The sequence below is a fragment of the Lepisosteus platostomus genome, chromosome 15 (assembly GCF_059453375.1).
Source record: "Lepisosteus platostomus isolate fLepPlt1 chromosome 15, fLepPlt1.hap1, whole genome shotgun sequence".
NCBI classification, from domain to species: domain Eukaryota; kingdom Metazoa; phylum Chordata; class Actinopteri; order Semionotiformes; family Lepisosteidae; genus Lepisosteus; species Lepisosteus platostomus.
The window spans coordinates 15,975,878-15,993,454 of NC_142625.1; the positions used below are offsets into that span (position 1 = coordinate 15,975,878).

Consider the following 17,577-nt stretch of genomic DNA (forward strand, 5'->3'; position numbering starts at 1 on the left):
CTGATTTACAGCGAGAGGCTTGAAAAGCTCTCAGGATAAAATATAAAGAGAAAGAAACCCATCAGAAAATAGATGTACAACCATTATGATATTCTTATTCATCAAAATCTGTCAAAAAATAATTTAGTGAACCTTTTCTCAAGACATACCGAATAACAGATTATTGTCCTGAAAGATCAGGATGATGAGGTTAAGAGGGAGAAGACCTATTTTAGTTGAAAACCATAAGTAGCAGGCTTCCTAACATTTCTACCATCAGCTTTCTGGTCTAACACTGCTCAAAATTATTTCCTGAATGTTTATTCAAAAGGTCTCATTTACCCTTGGTCTGTGTTGTATTAAAGAATCTATAATCATTCTCAGACATTAAAATGACAAGTTGTCCGATGAGACCTGGTCATCTTCCCCCACAATTTAATTGTCTTTCACATCTTAGGAGACCTTTCAGAGTTTAGCCCTTCAGCATGTGTTTGTTTTGAGATCTGGATATCCATCCATCCATTTTCTAACTACTTCTCCAAATCAGGGTCATGGGTCCTATCCCAGCAAGCAATGGGTAGGGTACACCCTGGCCAGGACGACAGTCCATCGCAGGACAGACACAGTCACAAACACTCACACCAGGGCCAGTTTTCCCAGAAGCCAATTCATCTACTTGTATGTCTTTGGACTATGGGAGGAAACCCATACAAACGTGGGAAGAACATACAAACTCCACACAGATACCACCCAGGTCCAGAATTGTGCCACTGTGCCACCTACATCTATATATTCTTAGCTGATGTTAAATGTGATTATGAGATTTAAAAGGTACTATACAAGTAATTGCAGTGTTTTTCAGCCTATGACTTTGGTGATCTCTTTGGGGATCTGTCACGCAAGAATAATGAATAACAAAGAAAAGAATAATGAAACATAAAATGTTAATGAAACATAAAATTCCCATATATGTGTTTTCCCAAAGAGTTGCTTATCAGCCACTCAGTACACAGTACCCAGATGAGATGTTAGTTTTAGGGGCTCAAAACAGCAGTTAGAATTCTGATAATAACCTTCAACTATTTCACATTAAAGTATGAAAAGTATTTTAATTCATTTGCCAGGGAGCCGAGAATGAGGGCACAACAATTGATTGATACAATGGAAACAGAGTCGACATTAACAATTAAAAGTGTCTTGAAAACAAAAATCATTACATACATAACTTCCTGCCTTATTCATTCAAGCTAATGGGATCCGTTCATGCTCTTACCTGCCCACAGACAAGCCTTTCAGAAAGAGGCTTAGCTGCATAGAACACTGAATCCAAAACTCTTAAGAAGGAAAATCTGAGCAGCTCTTCTTTAGGCAAAACGTATTCCTGATAGGCATTTGCTACAAAGATGACAATTTAACAGGCCACTGTGTCTAAGTGATGCATTACAGCTGCAGACATAAGTACATGTACTGTACAGGAGCCCTGTATCTTGAATCTCACTCATAAGAATGAGTCTTCTATATGAGGTCTTACTGATAAAAAGAAAGAGATACACGTTTATAACTGATGAACATACAAAAAGGAAGTGAATAACCTGGGCTCTTATGACTGCCACTCCATGTGTAGAAGTTTTATGTCGCAGTGTGTGAGGGGTCAGAGACTTATGCAATGGCTTTGTATGGCACATGTGTTAATGAGACAGACTCCTGCTGAAACGCCAGCTCCCCAGGCAGCACTCCACATAAAACCTGCACGAAGAGTGTAAATACGGCATTAAAACAAACAGGCTCAAGAGTAGGTTTGCTGCCCTATTAACAGTATTTGCAAAATACAGATTTGCAACTGTAAAAGTCACCCCCCCCTCAAAAAATGGAAAGCTTTAATTAAGCAGAGTTCTGTGGTGGTTCTTTTGCATAATGTTTACAAAAAAGAAAGAAAAACTTGTCTTAGCAGGGCCACTTCCTGGCATTCATTGGCATTTATAATTCGTACCATGGAGGGTGAACTAGTCTACACCCTAATCTGAGAGTACCAGTAAGTCCACCAGAGTGACCTCTGACCCCAACTTACTGGGTGCCCCCAGAAGAAACTAACAATATCTTTACATTGAACATAACTAGAACCTCCTCTCAGTGTCGCCTAGTGAACGAGGCTGTAAGAAAGTCAAGAGTAATAAAAATACACTATATACACTGACAACAGTACAAAAAAAATTTTTCATTGGCAAAAGAAAAAGAATGCAGCAGGTTCCTGGTCTCAGGAGAGACGGTGATCAGTAGTTTTCGAACCGTTCGAGAAGACACCACATGTGTAGACAGAGCCGGAGATTCTGATTCTCTCTCTCGTAGGTTATTGCAGTCCTTAGACTCGCTCTGCATTGTGGAATTGCTCTTTTTTTCCCCGCACAGTACTCTCCTCCCTGCCAGCCTGCTTTCTCCACGACACTCACTCCAAAATACAGGCGTACCCCTCCAGTTAGCTGTAATAACGGCAGCTCAGTTCTTTATCTCTGCTGCAAGTGCACAAATACAGCATCCTAGGTTTCGGCGTGTTAAATTCCAGTTGATCCAGGTAAAAATATACATATATCTGAAAAAACTGGGTAACAAACTCCCAGTTCAAAACAATAATATCCCCCAAATTAGTCGGTTTATGAGTCTTTCCTGCAAAGAAAAGAAATAGGCTGGACCCCTAACATGGCCATATTTCTCAACCTAAAAAACCCCATTAAATCACAAGTTTGGAACCCAGGCGTACAAATTTCCCATTGCTGGAAGCTCTCTAAATTCCAAACCACATAAAAAAACACAGTCCTATTTGCCTTCCATGAATTCTGTCCTTTTGGAAGGGACAGAGATAAACAACCAGATCCAAGTCTATCCCCTTCGCTACCAGAGGAGTACTTTTGTACTGATCTGTGCCCTTTCCCAAGGAAAGATCATGGAAATGGCACCTTTTTTTGGGAGCCCCCTTCCTCCTCCCACACCCTAGGTAGGGGGCTGCTGTCTCCCTTGAACATCCAATATGGTAGAAGTGAGTGAAGAAGGGCGATTTGTCTTGGAAGACGTGGGCCTTAGGAAACTCTACAAGATCAACAAGATCAATGACCTTCTCAGGCTGCCCAGAGAAACTAAAAGGAGTTCAGTATTTCTTAGCCTCCAGGGAGCAAATCCTGGTTTAAAAGTGTGGTGAACTACAGAAGTGGACTATGGTTCACATTTTATTTGAAAGGGTTAAAAGCGAACAATGTCTTAAGAGTGGAATATGGCTCCTCTTGATAAACTTCCAAAGGGCACATAGCCAGCGGCACAGAATGGCCTTGAAAATTCAAAATACTATAGCGTAATAATAATAATAATAATAATAATAATAATAATAATAATAATAATAATAATAATGATGATGATGAACTGTTGTAGGCCCAGGTGAGTAAGATATTAATTGACCCTTGAACTGGACATGCAGTAGGAGATATTGGGGTACAGCAGCTGTTGGGGTTGGCGAGGGGGAAGGCTGACACTTTGGCAGCTCCAGCCTGCGCGGGGGCTGAGGCTCGCTGAAAGAGCAGTCCCTGACTGAGGGGGTACCGGGAGTCCACCCCGAGCCCCACCATAGGCCCTTCTATAGGTTCTCCCCAGGCTGGTACTGAGGCTCGGTGGAGGTGAAGTAGTCCTCCAGGAAGCTCTGCAGGTACTCGAAGGTGGGCCGCTCCTCCGGCTCCTTGCGCCAGCAGGTGAGCATCAGCTCGTGCAGGGACTCGGGGCACTCCGCCGGGCACGGCATCCGATATCCCCGCTCCACCTGGTCCAGAACCTCCCGATTCACCATCCCTGCAGAGGCGAGAGAGGGTGACACGCTGGTACAAGGGGGAATGAACACTAAGCACAGGGCCACGCTCGGAAGAGTTCCCCTACATCTAAGCTCGAGTAATTCAAGTAGGGAGCTGCGTCGGCATGTGTAGGCTGCAAAGGAACAAGTAAAGGTTTATTCCAGGCTGAAAAGAGAAGAAAAGAAACACAACGTTTCGGCTGTGGATTCCGAGGCTCCACAGCCTAAACATTGTTTTTGTTTTCTTCTCTTTTCAGCATGGAATAAATCATTACTTGTTCCTTTACATCTAAGCTTGTCTTCTTGTATGCAGTGATCGTAATGCTAAAGGAATGCGCAATTTGTCATGCTTGAGGGACCTGGAGCAGTCATAATACAACAACTACAACAAGAACAATAATTTGTTCTAGGCCCAGGTGTGTAAGATGCTACTGGAGCTGCGAAAATGTCCACATGGAGTGAAAGATACAATCTAGAAGAGTCTGACTTCTCCAGTATTCAAACCAGCAGTGAGACATGATACTGTAGAAATAATTCTAGTCAAATGTTGACTGATGATGGATGGCACAGCAGTTTAAAACAAGCAGCATCTAGGTCTCGGGAGAAAAGGAAATCCAGAGGAAATGAAAGAGAAAACAACCCCTACATCATGCCGACACTTAATTTCCTGAGCGTCCAGCAGTGTGCCTTGCTCCCGCAGAGTCACAACGGAGATGAATCCCAAACATGTCATCACTGACAGCATTTGAGATCCTCATTATCCACGACAGCAAGGAAGGCATCGCCCTCTAGTGTTCAGTCTACCTGGGTAGGGCACTCTGCCCTTTGTGGCCAGTTCTGTCAGCAGGATGCCGAACGACCAGACATCTGATTTGATTGTGAAGCGACCGTACAGCGCAGCCTCTGGCGCTGTCCATTTGATGGGAAACTTGGCACCTGTGGGGGAACAAGAGATGTCACCTTTCAACCAAGACTGCTGCCAGCCCTGTTCTCCTTGAGTCCTCCAGCTGCCATTCCAGTTTCACTAGAAACAGCACATCTGCACTGGACTGGGTTTTACCATAATCATGACTTCATTTCTCTATTGGTGCTGAAATTATTTCCTTTTTTTAAGCCTGGACTGGCCTTAGTGAAGAGAAATTTGACTCTGGCTCTCTTGAGAGGCTCTTTTGAAATCTAAACTTAAAACTCACCTTTTTACTACGGTCTCTGTTTGATTGTCTTACGGTTTGTCCATGCATGTTCTTCGTGCATTTTAATTTCTTTTTCTTTATTTTTTCCCCCATTATCATTATGTACAACATCCTTTGGTTGGGAAGGCACTTTATAACCGAAATTATGACTTTTTAACATTCAGAGACGGAAAGTCCAGGAGTCAGATACTTCCAACAGATACTTCCACACAGTCATTAGCTGACCCTGTTAAGCATTGGTTCACCATCTTTTCCATGTTTTCAGGAGCAGAATACTCTGTACATTAGCCATTGCTAGGTACAAAACCCCAGTAACCTTTACTGATCGAATGAAATGGCACTTCCACACTGAGGCGTCCAAACAGATATCAGCCTTTTGGAAGCTCACTTGCAGCGGACGATGCAATCTAGAAAACTCTGACGTCGCCCGTATGCAATCTGGGGCATGGTGTTGGAGGAAGAACCGCAGTAATGGCCTTGCAAAACCACAGGCCAGCTGCACCCCTGCAATGCTCACCCTGCCTGGCTGTGTACTCGTTGTCCTCGATGAGACGTGCTAATCCGAAGTCAGCCACCTTGCAGACCAGATTGTCGCCCACCAGAATGTTAGCGGCCCTCAGGTCTCGATGCACGTAGTTCATCCTCTCCACATAGGCCATCCCAGCTGCAATCTGCAGAAGGGAAACCGGTTGAAAGTCCAGGGCTAACCGCATCGAACATTATGTATTATGACACTAGTATGACAATGGGTGCCACTTCCTTTAAGTAAAGCTGTGCCTTAAATTTGCCCAACAGCTTTAAACAACGCCCTTAAACTGAAAGGAGAAAAACAGAAGACTTTTAGGAGGAGCTGAGTTACAGTGAAGTCCTCGATTCTGGGCATTTTGGATGTTGCTGCAGTACCAACCTGTTTTAATGCACTGCACATAACATAAGACAGAGCAGATAACTTTCACAAGACAACTTTTTAAGTATTTTGCTCCAGTGCAACAAAAACGGTTTGTTTCTTGTGGCAAACTAAATCGTTTTCACCTCTCTGCCTAAAGATGCTTTGTTCTTGAACAAAAAATAACAATGAAATGCCTGCAAAGGTCTTTTGTGATTCGTTTAATCCGACTAAGTCTTCAGTTGAAAATGTTCAGTTGAAAATTATTATACATTGTGACAGTGTTGTGGGGGAGGTGCAGCGGCCAGCACACCGGAAAACGTCAACGCCCCGGGTGAGGGGATGGGAGCACCGCTGTGAGGCTAGCAGGGACCAAAAATAACACAAACAGGGGTGAAAAAATAAACAAAAGGCAAAAAGAAAGTGTACCGCTGTGTCTCGTGACCTCCAGGCTGGAGTTACCCTATTTAACGGGGTCCAGTATGGTAGAGCAGGGTGCGTAAGGCCAAAAATAAAATACAAACTTGTGGAAAAAGAGCAGCCTGCCCCCGTGGTACTACACAGTAGGACAGGCAATGTGAAAATGGAAGAGCCTGCCCCAGTAATAATAATAATAATAATAATAATAATAATAATAATAATAATAATAATAATAACAATAATAATAGCTTACACTTATATAGCGCTTTTCTGGACACTCCACTCAAAGCACTTTACAGGTAATGGGGATCCCCTCCACCACCACCAGTGTGCAGCCCCACCTGGATGATGCGACGGCAGCCATAGTGCGCCAGAACGCTCACCACACATCAGCTATTAGTGGGGAGGAGAGCAGAGAGTAATGAAGCCAATTCATAGATGGGGATTATTAGGAGGCCATGATTGGTAAGGACCAATGGGAAATTTGGCCAGGGCACCGGGGTAACACCCCTACTCTTTTCGAGAAACACCCTGGGATTTTTAATGACCACAGAGAGTCAGGACCTTGGTTTTAAGTCTCATCCGAATGACGGCGCCTGTTTACAGTATAGTGTCCCCATCACTATACTGGGGCATTAGGACCCACATGGACCGCAGGGTGAGCGCCCCCAGCTGGCCCCACTAACACCTCTTCCAGCAGCAACCAGTGGTACTGCACAGCAGGTCAGGTGGAAAAAAAAAGACGGTCCTCTGGGACTGTCGGTGTAAACTCCCACTTCCAGGGGGGTTCCCTGCTCATCCCATTGGAGGATGCCTTTATAGGACCTGCCCAGGTGTGGCTCATCATCTAGAAGCCGGGACAGCTGGGACTACAAAGGCGAGGCTCTGCCCTTCTACCAGGGCTCTGCCTCCCCACTGGACACGCCCCAGCGTCATGCCACAATATTCATATTCAGATAAAGGGCGATAATACACAAGTCTACAACTGCAAGCAGAAAATAAAGAACTGAGTAGGGGACCTAGTAAAATGTAACATAAAAATCTAAGGAAAAGGTAAAATAAATTAGAAGTCAATATTTCAGTCTCTGGGGGAGTGTATAAGCACAAGCATGCATGAGCAAATCTCTCGATGTGCCCCATACTCTACACTAAGGAAGGGTCAAAAGGGCACAACAGCCAATCTTGACAAGGAAAGGAAGGAGCTGAGTTATCCTGCTCCCTGAATCAAAGTCTGGGAAGGACAATTTAACACAGCCAAACCCGACCTGCATGTCTTTGAGAAGAAAGCCGAGTACCCAGAAAACACTACTGTAAACTCGGGAAGGAAAAGCCATCTCCACATGGGTGCCCCAAGTCTCGAGTCGAACCCAGAACCCGCGGCCCAATCATAACCACTCTGGGCCACTTGTACTGTATATCGCGCCACCGTGAATCAGCGATTCTTGACGTCACCCATCTGCTCACCTGGGAGGCCATGTCCACGAGCTGAGGGAGGCGTAGTATTTTGCCCATGTCGCCCTTGAGGAAGTCCAGCAGACTGCCTGTAGAGGAAAGAATATCAGCACTACATTGTCTCCTATCCCCTTCCCGCTCCTCCTTACGTTCTTGCCTGCTGCAATGCTCTGCTGCTGCTCCGTAACACTGTCCTGGCATACACAACTGCAGGCTCTTTTAAACTTCATCCGCTGCAGTTGTGCAAAGTGTCCTGCATCGTTTGAACTATTGCACCTTCTATACCCTACAAAATGTATTACATTCTTCAGGCTAGCAAAGTTTAGCAATATAGCAGGTGTAAAATGCATTGCATTATCAATATAGGGAGTTGTTTGTATTGATCTGGTCTGTTCAGCAATGAACACAGGTGAGAGAATCACTGTAATTATAATATGGTGGTCTTTAAAGAATACTTTGAAACTGTCCAGACCGAGTTAAAATCAATTATAGAACTGCAGAAGGGAGACAGAACTTATAAGAATATATATTTAATACATTATACATAAGTACACATTAAGGAATGAATATACATGGAACTGGTATGAATGAATAGCAACAGTATAAAACAATTCCACTTGAACCACAAAACTGATTTATAACAAGTGAGAAAAAAAAGCAGCCCCTGGTGCTATCTCTCATAGCCACGCTAAAGATTCAATCAGAAAAGCCTGTTGCAGATGTGAGCCCAGGAAGCTGTGAAACTCCTAAGGTTTGCTCATCAATCAAAACGAAACAGGTTTTGGTCTCAAGTTCCTCTCTAGGTTGAGTGTGTTTCAGAGTGCAAGGCAGTGAACTAATTTCAGGAGGAAGTCTCTACAGTGAGAGGGACAGAAACGAAAGTCAGTGAGATGGAGGCAGGTGTTCAAAAGAGATGAAGTGGAAGGAAACCAGGTACCACAAGTCCAGTCTACACTAGTCTTGTACTAGAATGTACTTCAGGAGGGTGTTGAGAAGAGACAAAACAAGGACTTGCTGTTAACCCTAAACATCGACTTTGGAAATGTTTTCAAGAACAACGGGCTTACTTTTCCTCATGGCCATTCAAGTATAAATGCAGGAAATTAACTCTTCCTTCCAACGGAGTGGTGGATAGCTTCAGCCTCGTAATCAGCACAAGGCTATCGGACACCCGTGTTGGAAAGAACGTTAATTACTGGACAGTAGTTGTGGCGTTTCTGTCAGGAACTCTGTTTGACATGGTGACATATTCTGACAGGAAACCTGTACCACCTGCAAGCAATTATACCATGGCAACTGCAGGTAACACTTAAGATATGCTCTCTGACTACTTGGGAAGTCTGCTTTTTGGCGTGTGCTTTGAATCTCGGCTATCTAGCCATGCATTCCCTTCTCAGATATCACCCTGATTTATCCCGACTGTGACTCTTGGACTTCTCAAGTGCTCTGCTTCTAGTTACGAACTTAGCTTGTTTCTAGACCTCAGCTTGGATTCTCTCGGTGCTTCACTGCAGTGTCTTCCCAGTTAAGACTTTCACTAGTTAGAATAATAACCCTGGACTGTATTGGTCTTCTCCACGCCCGGCCTATATTTTCCGCCTGCAACCACAACACTTCTGACTGCATACTCAGCACAGCTCAGACCCTCTCACTGTGCTGCCTGCAGCTTCCCTGTTCTGTCTCTCTCTCCCAGCGCGTGGTTTCGCCTTGCGTCTCACAGCCGCTGCTCAGTTCCACTTTAAGCAGTGGAACACGACAGTTTCCCTGTGAATCTGAATGTTTTTTGTGGACACTTCGGGTTACCGAATTACCCAAGGAACCACTGCTCAAGGTTATACTACAATCTACATGAACTGTGCACCTAACGTAATGGCATAGAGCAATTAATTATGACAGACATGGTGATATGTTCAGCGCCGTTGTTAAGGAGCACTACTCTGAATAAGTACACCAGCAGTGCCCCCTGGAGGCAATCTGCAGTGTGACTGGTGCCTGACCTTGGCCCATAAACTCCGTCACGATGTAGATGGGCTCCTCTGAGACGACCGCATACAGCTGGACCAGCTTCTCGTGTCGCAGCTTCTTCATCACCTGGGCCTCCTGGAGGAAGGCTTCCGTAGACATGGTTCCTGGCTTCAGGGTCTTGATCGCCACCCGTGTTGTTCCGTTCCATGTTCCTGAGAGGGAAAGGGACGCAGGACCATGAGGAAGTGGAAGCAAGACTGAACTTGGTCCTTGCGGAATGCAGAATTTTTGGGAGGAACCTCACCAGGCAACAATTCTCTCGTCTCCTGAGTGCATTTAATAGTTACCATCTCTATTCCTGCCAGGCTGGCTCGAGTTCCAAGGACTTCACATCCTACATTAGGGGACTGAGCCTTTTCTCTCTTTCTCACCATATTACTAACACGCCCTCTGCTGCGGTTTTCAAATCTCGCCTCCAAGCTTACTTCTTTTAGACGCCTTTCAATTCTTAACCTATTTCTTTCTTTTAATTTCACATATATCCCTGTATATTTATTGTACTTGTACTTATTACCATTCTTTCCCATTAACTCTAATTCTTTTTTTTAGATTTATGTACATAGCTTTGAGAATGCACTGGAATGAAAGGCGCCACATGGAAATAAAATATTAGTTGATTAATTGATCGATAAGATGCTCTGATGCTCTGATGTTTTCAGTATGCTTTAAAGCATGTCACGCTACAGATGAAGAACTGGAGTATCATCACAGTGCAGTTTTAAACAAGATTATTCACCAATTTAATAAGTACATTAAATCTCACAATCAACGGTGAAACACAAACCAGAGGGACATGCATTTTCAACTGAGAATAGGAAGCACTTCTTTACCCAGAGGACTATGCGTGTCTGGAACACGTTTAACATCCAGGAAACCTATACTTAGGTCTGTAAATATATTTGTTTCCACCCAGTTTATTTTAGTTCTCAGCATATTTTAGGGCTGAGAGACTGAATTAAAGAGTGAAAGTCTTTAATTCTGCTTTATCTGTGCCTGTTGTTCACAGAGAAAGCCCACATTACAAGTTATAGTACAGTACAATGCTAGAAGGTTGTATGCAGAGGACAGAGAAAGGGGGAAGAACACGGAAGATTTTAATGAGCATAAGAGCAGCACAGAGTGTTTGTTTTGAGGTGGATAACAACTGGAAATGGAAAGCGAAGTGCAGCTGAGAGAGCCACTGTAATCATAATATGATGTGCTTTAAAGAATACTTAGAAAACTGTTCAGATGCTTTGAAGAAATGAGACATGGCTTAAGAGAAGTAAAATGGGATTTAATATACATGGGTGAGTGGATGGCAGCACTATAAAACGATTCTGCTTGAGTGAGTGGGATTTTCCTTCAGCTACCAGAGGATAATTGAGGTTTCATCATAGAAAATATTTATGTAATTGATCATCACTGTACTGCTGTAGAACTGTGTGAATATAACAATGACCCCCAGCCAGCCACAAAAGAAAGCTTCAGTAATCATAATATGGTTTCACAACCCTTTGTGTAAAATCTGACACACAAAATAACCCAATAAGAGAAACCCAGACATGAAACAATACAACATCCAAGTTAAAATGTTCAAGCGGGGAACTGTACCTTTGTGCATCGACTGCAAAGAAACAAATGTTAACTCTATACTGCAAAACAGAAAGAAGAAACACCACATTTCGACTGTAGAGCCTTCTTCAGGTGTCACACCAGTGTAGAATAACCTTTACCTGCTCCAAGTTAAAATGTGCCACCTTGAGCAAAAAAGGATTGGTCAGTTTCATACATTCTTAAAAATAAACAGCACTTTGTGCTTTCAACAGTGACAGAAAAAAGAAACCTTGAAGAAATCTAACATTTGCGGACATAACTGTAATATTCCCTTTGCCTTCGATTACTCTATACCTAACCTAAAACCAGCTGTGGATGCGTCTTGTTTTCTAAAGGAAATTGGTAGATACAGCAATGTCTTACCCATCCAGACCTCCCCGAAACAGCCCTGGCCCAGCTTGACGTCTAGTCTCAGAGACTCCCGGGGGATCTCCCAGGCGTCCCGGGCCAGCCCCTGCGTCTGCGGCTTGATAACGGGGCACACCTCGGTCAGAGGGTGACACAGGCCGTCCGCGTGCTCTGCACGGGCAGGAACAGGGAGAGAGAGGGAAATGGGTTAGCAGAGGCAGGGACGCTGCTCTCCGGCTGGCTGCTCAACGCTTCAATCTCGCTTCCACTCTTGTGTTGTAATACAGCGGCCTCTTTTAAAAACAAGCCACTTCTGACTCGATTCATCCATCCATTTTCTAACTGCTGCATCCGGTTTAGGGTTACGGGGGGGGGGGAGTTGAAGCTAGGAACAGGCACAAGGCAGGATAAATTCTGCACAGGATGCCAGTCCATCACAGGGCAGACACACAGACTCACACCAGGGCTAATTTTCCCAGAAGTCAATGACCCTACTAGCATGCCTTTGGACTGTGGGAGGAAACTGGAGCACCCAGAGGAAACCCATATGAACACAGGGAAAACATATAAACCCCATGCAGATAAGAGCTGTAGGGCTGAAATTGCACCCAGGGCCCCAGCACTGTAAGGCAGCAATGCTAACCCCTGTGCCACCCCTCTTCTGACTCATTTAGCATAATTTCTGTTGAGTTTTTCCACTGCGCATTCCCTCATGTGCTCCTCCTTTTTTGCCTAAAGCAAAACCTATCCACAGAACTCTTTAACTCACAAAAGACAGAGATGTTTGAGTACGGAAAAATGTAAAGTGGAAGAGCTGCCTTTCAAAGCTTTTCAGAACGACACATTCGATGAGCCCCTTCACAAAAAACACTGGAGGCAGGAAGAGGAAAAATAAATTGCCAAAAAATGCTGTGGTCTAAATTAAACGGATTGAAGTCTTAATGGAAATGCAGCTCTATCGGGAGCTTCTCTCCGGTCTCTCTACTCACTGCGGTAGTGGCTGACGAGCTGCTGCAGATTGCTGAACTGCGTGCGGGATGTGATGTAGAAGCCTCCGCTGTCCAGCTTGCGGATTTTGTAGTGTTTGACGTTGAGGCCTTTTGTGTTGTCGTAGTCGAGGACTGACAGGCAGTAGGCACCTTTACAAAGAGAAGAAAGAAGTCTGTTGTTAAGGTATTCTCACAATGAGCCAAATCACCAGGGCCTGCACTACAGCAGAGGACCATGGAGACTAAGATATTGTACAGAAAACAACTTACATGAGATAGTGGGGAGACCCATGTCAGCGTTAGTTTTGATAGATGACTGCTGTGTTATAATGGGGCGCTTGGAAGTGTATCATTCAATAATGGTATTCGCTGGCAATTCAGACTGAGCTCTCTGGCTAATTTAAACCTGGGTCACGTTACTATCGGCCTTAAACGGGGATTTCTCAAGCAGGCAGAGTGCTACAAGGGTTGGAGTAAGGTTGGAGTAAGGTTGGATTTAGTCAGTGAGAGTCCTCCCTGCTCTTGGTCATACAGTAAGTCTATTGGAAGCCTTAAAACAGAATAATTATAAGAAGTGAGATGTTCATAAGATGAGATCCCAGATAAGATGCCCCTACTGAACTACAAAAAAGCACATGGACACCGATGGTGCTTTCAGTTCTTAAAGCCACAGCGACTCGTGTGACAGGCTGACCACCTGCAGGTTTATACTCTTGGTTTATACTCTACTAGCCTTACTGCAGAAAAGCCTGCGTCTGAATTGTGTCTCACTCTCCTCCTATCAGTCAGGTACTAGAATCGCTGCCGGAGAGTGTGTTTTAAATAACTGATGAATCCAGATAGGGTGGCTATAAAATAGAAACATAATTAGCAAAACCAATTTAAAAAATGATTTCGGATTTTAAAGGATTAAAGGGAAAAAAACTGACTGTGACTCTGATAAAAGAGTTTATGGGTTTTTACTAAATTCTTTAGCTTTGTACGCATTTGATAACAGTGACGTTCAGGACCGCAAGCTGCCAGTATTTTCATCTCTTATCCATTTTTTTCCCCTCTGCTCTCAGCAAGTGCTTCAGTGAGTTTATTTCTCATCCTGCTTGGCAGACGCTCGTCTTATCAGAGAACGATCTTTTCTTTCTGAGCATATTCCAATGAAGAAAGACATCCAATTGGGTTGCCAAGGAAGGTCGGTTAATGTGTTTTCTTCACTAATTAAAAGGAAATTGTTATTGGGGAGTATAGCCTTCTCGAATTGAAAAGAAACTTGGATTTGTCCACAACTGTAAAAGAATTGCACACAATTCTAAAAATAAAATATTCATAATCTCATACGTCCAGAGTGATATACAAAAGTATACAACACTGAACCACTAAAAGCTTTGTTAAAGGACATCACAGCCCTTTTATAGAGTTAGAAAATGAGTGTTCTGTCCAATAAACAAAACAAATAATTAAGACGGATACTAAATCTAAAGACAGGGTGAGCAGAGCTCTTTCAAAAGCGAATGATCCACACTAACAGCTAGTGTGATTCCTGAAGCTCGGAGCATTCTCTTCAATTTTTTACTGCTAAGAAGCTCCTGCTGAAATCAACACCTGCGTCACCAGGGGGCGCTGCTGGCAGCTGATTTCAGGACCGCCTCCCTCTCCTCCATCCCCCCACGACCACCACCACCACCATCCCTGAAACAGTGAGATGCAGCCTCTGGTTATCCGGCACAGGCTACGCAGTGACCTACATTTGTCTGTTTCCTTTACCCACTGTCCCTCAGCCCCACATCCCCTGCTTTGCCACAGCACTGTCTCCACCGATTTCCAAATTCCCTTCTCTCCGATCATCCTTCTGGCCTTCACGGAGCACAAAGAAGGGAAAACAAAATAATACACTTGTGTCCCAAAAAACACACAGAGCCACTGCACAGCTGAAGCCTGGTCTCTCTCCAAGCCAGCTGGAGTGATCTCCCCTGTTTTCATCTTCCTTTCACTTTATCATTGCCCCTCCCTACTTTCCCTAAGGAACTGACATCACCCCATTGCCCTCTGAGCTTCACTGCGAACCAGATTACTGGTTACAGATTGACGAGAGAAACACAACTGTGAGATGGTTGTAGGTGATTGGATTTGCGTGCGTTTTCCTTTCTAAGGAGATAAAGAGACTGAAGCAGTATTTAACAGCAAGGAGGCATTAAGAAGCCAGCAAGGAGGCATAAACAACTGTTCCTGCTTAAATGAAAAAAAAAAAGCAGAGTGGTCCTCTGTTCTGTGAATAATTTTTAGCTCGCACCTGAAGAAGGCTCCACGGCCGAAACGTTGTGTTTTCTTTCTTCTTTTTGACAGCAAGGAATAAACCTATTACTTGATCCTTTGCAGCCTACGCATGCTGACGCAGCTACCCACCTGAATATTTTTTATTGTTTTGCTTGAAAATCTTGGGTTTGCAGTAGGTCCAATACCAGCAAGAAGCAGGGTACGAGTTACACATGGCTACTGAGGGCAGCTTAGATCTTATATCAACCATTCCGCCTCAGTCTTTATCTCAAAACAGCTCTATCCATACAGTAGGTTTTAGATGCAGGCTACACTTCTGCTTATGACCAATCAAGATTGCCAAGACCGTGCAACTTCATCCGCCCATTTGAACATGAATTGACGTGTTTGCTCCGGAACTGCCTTCTATAAAATATTTTTCTGCATTTCAAAACATATTTTTCTTCCATATCATTTAATATTTAGTTCCTGAGTTTCAAAGGCCATACCGCGTCTAAACCCTTTCAAAATGCAAATCATCCCTCCCACCATTTTCGAACTGCCTCCTCCAGTTCAGGGTCCAGTTCAGCTCCAGTTCATGGGGGAGCTAGACTAGCTAACATGCAATCATAAGCCATTCCTTTTTTTTGGTGGAATTTCCAGTTATTTTTTTTTGTTATACCCTCAAATTCAGACCGCCCGATGTGTTTCGCTTCTCGCAGCTCACGGCTTCAACCGCGCGTGGGGGGGCGAATGAGGAAGTGTGGGCGGATTCCTCTGGGCCTCGCAACTTCAAGCCACAGGCAGCTGGGCCCTGTACTGGAGGTTTGGCATGATTGGAGGAGAGGTACGTCCCTCACTGACAGCGCCCAGGAGGTCGCAGTGTTGCCAGGAGCTGAGAGAGCACCAGGCACATTTATCTCTTAGCTCTACTCTCAGCAGAGCTCTGTCAGTTGTGCATCACCGCTTGAGGAATCCTGGTCACAGTGGGCTAGTAACATGACCCAGGCTCAAACCTGCAGCACCTAGATCACTGTGCTTCCTGCAGTGCAACACGGCACTAGGCACCAGCCCTCCTCTCTACAGTATGCAGTTCCAGGATCACTCACCCTTGGTTGTCTCGCTCTCCCTGACCAGGAAAGTTCCTCTCCTGTTCTCCAGGTTTAGCAGGAGCCTCTCGGAGTCCCGTCGCGTGATCTTCCCAAAGTACCACCTGTGGCGCATGAGAGATTTATTAGGGGACAGAGCAGCTGGAGGTGAGAGAGGCTAGTGGTGGGATGGAGCTTTGACAGATGACGGGGTGGAGGCTGTAATGGGCTAACCCATTCAGGGAGAGAATGCAGTATTGTTGTGCCTCAGTCAAAGCACAGTACAAATTACATAGGAGCAAGTTAAAGGTTTATTCCAGGCTGAAAAGGGAGGAAAAGCAACACAACGTTTCTGCTATGGAGCCTTCTTCAGATGTGAAAACCTGAAGAAGGCTCCACAGCCAAAAAGTTGGGTTTCTTTTCTTCTCCTTTCAGCCTGGAATAAACCTCTCCTTGTTCCTTTGCAGCCTACGCACTCTGACGCAGCTTGTACATATTACATGCTGTGTCTGGTCAGCATGAAACTGGATTCTTCTGACTGGTAATCCCTCTACACTGCAGACAGGCAGTGCACCAACCTAGACTGGCACAAGAAGGAGAGAGGGGGCAGAGGAGGAGGGAATGGGGGACAGACAAGCAAAAAACGACGGCACAAACAAAAGGAATGATTTACTCTTCAGCCTGGATGGAGTCCGAAGGGGCAACATAATTGCTGGGAATGTAACCGCTCTCGCCAGTCGTCAGGGAGCGTGCCAGCCACCAGTCCCCCTCTCTGCAACACACACAGAACAATCCAGGGCAAACCGTCACAGAGCGCACCTCTGTGAAAATCACCAAAGGAAAAAACAGACCAACACTTAAAGGTCCTTTTTTTTGTTGCCTTGTTTGGTTTCCCCTGCGCTGACAGATTGTTTTTTTGTATTATTCTGCATTTTCAAATCAGGAAATAGACGCTAAATGACAGCTTCAGGTGACCTGCTTTCGAGAGACGAGAAATCTACTCGACGAGCTGGAGAACACCCAGGAACAAAAATGACTCCTATAAGGAGAGCTGGAGCTTGGCATGTCTCTGCCAGATATTCCAGGCTACATTCACTATACCCGGCGAAACAGCTGTATTTTTTCCCCACACATTTATAATTTAAGTGCCCACCTCTTCACTTACCACATTCTAAGACAGTGAACAAAACAAGCGAAGCAGTTTTTGTTCCCTCACTGCCATGAGCCTGTGGCATAATTATCAGTATCAGAAAGATGCTTGCTTAATGAAGTTAAATGTCCAACCCCAATTCCATACTAATTAATGCCACTCTTACAGTACATCTAATTTGCTGTCTCCTCATAATGAGGTTTTCATCACATTAACTCTTTTAATCCAGGGGTCTCTACAAAGCCTTGGTCATAAATTAAGCAGCTGTTTCATTTTATGAACAAACAATAACCTAAATTCTATTTTCAGGTATACAGCAAACATACCAGACTTATTTTCATTAAAAACAAAGTGGAGAGTCAAGTCAACACATTTAAC

The 17,577-nt window shown here is 44.4% G+C and overlaps 1 protein-coding gene across 6 annotated transcripts in view; it reads right to left on the reverse strand.

Annotated features, from left to right (window-relative positions):
• Positions 1-1,068: 1,068 nt before the first annotated feature.
• Positions 1,069-17,577, reverse strand: part of src (SRC proto-oncogene, non-receptor tyrosine kinase) — a 58,724-nt gene continuing 42,215 nt past the window's right edge. For all 6 annotated transcript variants that reach the window (XM_088608393.1, XM_088608390.1, XM_088608391.1 and 3 more), the window contains 9 exons: positions 16,723-16,821; positions 16,071-16,174; positions 12,715-12,864; positions 11,741-11,896; positions 9,754-9,933; positions 7,769-7,845; positions 5,516-5,669; positions 4,610-4,741; positions 1,069-3,807 (listed from right to left, as the gene is read on the reverse strand). In XM_088608393.1, coding sequence (XP_088464519.1) covers positions 3,599-3,807; positions 4,610-4,741; positions 5,516-5,669; positions 7,769-7,845; positions 9,754-9,933; positions 11,741-11,896; positions 12,715-12,864; positions 16,071-16,174; positions 16,723-16,821 — 1,261 coding nt within the window. In that variant the 3' untranslated portion in view covers positions 1,069-3,598. The remainder of the gene's footprint in view (positions 3,808-4,609; positions 4,742-5,515; positions 5,670-7,768; positions 7,846-9,753; positions 9,934-11,740; positions 11,897-12,714; positions 12,865-16,070; positions 16,175-16,722; positions 16,822-17,577) is intronic.